Source organism: Trachymyrmex cornetzi, unplaced genomic scaffold (assembly GCF_001594075.2).
Source record: "Trachymyrmex cornetzi isolate Tcor2-1 unplaced genomic scaffold, Tcor1.1 scaffold1670, whole genome shotgun sequence".
NCBI classification, from domain to species: domain Eukaryota; kingdom Metazoa; phylum Arthropoda; class Insecta; order Hymenoptera; family Formicidae; genus Trachymyrmex; species Trachymyrmex cornetzi.
The window spans coordinates 11,838-14,212 of NW_017296277.1; the positions used below are offsets into that span (position 1 = coordinate 11,838).

General features: G+C 41.1%; 1 protein-coding gene across 1 annotated transcript in view; it reads right to left on the reverse strand.

The window, feature by feature from the left end:
* Positions 1-663: 663 nt before the first annotated feature.
* Positions 664-2,375, reverse strand: part of LOC108759096 (uncharacterized) — a 2,740-nt gene continuing 1,028 nt past the window's right edge. The window contains exons 2-3 of the mRNA XM_018504389.1: positions 1,237-1,507; positions 664-1,098 (exon numbers count right to left, since the gene is read on the reverse strand). Of these exons, the coding sequence (XP_018359891.1) occupies positions 809-1,098; positions 1,237-1,507 (561 nt within the window). The 3' untranslated portion in view covers positions 664-808. The remainder of the gene's footprint in view (positions 1,099-1,236; positions 1,508-2,375) is intronic.

The following is a 2,375-nucleotide window of genomic DNA, read 5'->3' on the forward strand; positions in this document are numbered from 1 at the left end:
TGGGGGTATGAATTTCCACCTAATTGATTGTTCAGCAGTAAACTCTAAAACCTCGTTCTTTAATTGTTCGCTTTGGATAAACCTTACCCACTCGTTCAGTTCATTTCTGGCCCCTATGAAATTGCGACCGTTATCTGAGTATAAGTGACTGCTTTTACCACGCCTTGCGACGAATCGTTTCAAAGTGTTAATAAATGCAACGGTTGACAAATCAGAAACGACTTCTAAATGAACAGCCTTAGTGGCTAAACACACAAATACAGCCAAGTATGCTTTGCCCGATTTATTACGCGATATCTTAATTGTAAACGGGAACTGCCACTAAACGTCTTCAAACGATTCAAACGGCACGCAGCAGGCCATCCCCACTCCCAGCGATCCGCGCGCCGTGCGATCGGTGGGGACGGTAGGTTGTATATTCGGCAGCAGTAGGCCAGCCGGACGCGCTTATTCGGCTATTTTTAAACGTTAATATTTCGTTAACTATTGCGCAACCTACAAAACGGTATAAGATTTTTCGATTCAATTCGGTCCGTTCTACCTGCTCGTGATCGATTACCCGGTAATTTTCAAATACCCTGTATACCTATAATAATTTTATAAATATTAAGAATATATATAAAAATATTATTGTTATTATTTTTCAAATATCAATTCGCTTGTACGAAATTTAATTATATCAAAATATATACTTGTATATACATACATATTATAAGAGAGATAAAGGAATTTTTGTACTATCAAGTTTAGAACATTAAAGTTGGTTAATTTGACTGATCTCGTAAATCTTCGGACATTAATTATATTGCTATAATAAATCATCCTCGCAACCACAGGAGCAGCACTCGCAGAACTCCTCATCGCTGTTGCTGTCTATTTCTGATTCCGAATGCATCATTTCCGAAGATATTGATTGATAGACCTCATCTAAAGATCTAACATTGCAATTACATAATTCATGCTTGCGTTTTTCTTCGCAATCGTATCTGCAAATATTAATTTGCTTGGATGCGGAAGGAGCCATACACTCATCGTATGTTTTACTGGGATCACACGGTATTGAAGATTGTGTTAATTGTTTGGATGATTGCGGTACATCTGAAAATTTATGCGATTATTTATGACTGAATATTATTTTAATTATGCAAAACAGATTTATATAAATTTTTTTGTTATAATGAATATTTCTAATAAAATTTGAAAGAAAATAGGTCGATACATCAGTATATAACATGCCTGTTTTCAAAGCGACGCTAAATAAAGACTCGCAAAGAGGTTTTGTTAAACATGGAGATTTAGAATTTAATACAGCTGAAGAAATTCGTCGGCAAGATTTGCAACAAATACAATCACGCGATTTACTCGCGGTTATACGTGATGCGCGACGGTCCAATGGAACACAGCATGAAAGCGGTAGACATAATTTTTCGCAGGCTTCAAATGGTCTTTTCGATGTCTTTTCGTAAGCAGTTAACGTTACCGACGTTGCACATGAGCAGCAAGAATTCTAAAAATTAGGAAATACAGGGTGGACCATCTGAAGTGATCCAGTCAAATATCTCGAAAACTAGTAGGGATAGAGAAAAATATTTCGTATGAAAAGTTTAGGGTTACACGGGGGAAGTATGGTACTGACCTTGAAAAATCCTTGGAAGGTCATTTTGAAGGTCATTCAGGGGTCACGATGGTTTTTTTAAATGGAACCCCTAGTTTTTCACCATGGGATGAGAAAGCTGGTTTCAAGCCCTTTACGAAACACTGGTTGTGGTCCACAATCCGCCCACTGGGGTCCGAGTTATGGACCATCAAAGTCATTGATGAACTACTTTTAGCGCTACCCAGGAACAACGACGTGGACGTGGTAGTTCTCTGTTCCCTTCGAGGTGCTTGATTTTTGTGAGTCCCCTTGCCTCTCACATGTGGGGTGCTGAACGCCGTTACAATAATTGTTCGAAATTATCCCCCTCCATTTGAATACACAACCCCAGCCTCCGCTGAAAATTTGTGACGGTTGCCAAAAGCACTGATCGGGGTATGTTCGCACAAACAGCGCGGATACGGTCGATCATATCTCCCCTCGTTGTTGGTTGGGCTGCGAACACCTCGTCTTTCAGGAATCCCCACAAGAAAAAATCGGGAGATGTCAGGTCAGGTGAGCGTGGAGGCCACGCTACTGGTCCACCTCGTCCGATCCATCTCTCAGGGTAATGGTGATTGAGGTATTGCCTCACGATCAATGCGTAGTGGGGTGGGGCTCCTGACTACGCGTAGTGGGGCACGCTCACCTGACCTGACATCTCCCGATTTTTTCTTGTGGGGATTCCTGAAAGACGAGGTGTTCGCAGCCCAACCAACAACGAGGGGAGATATGATCG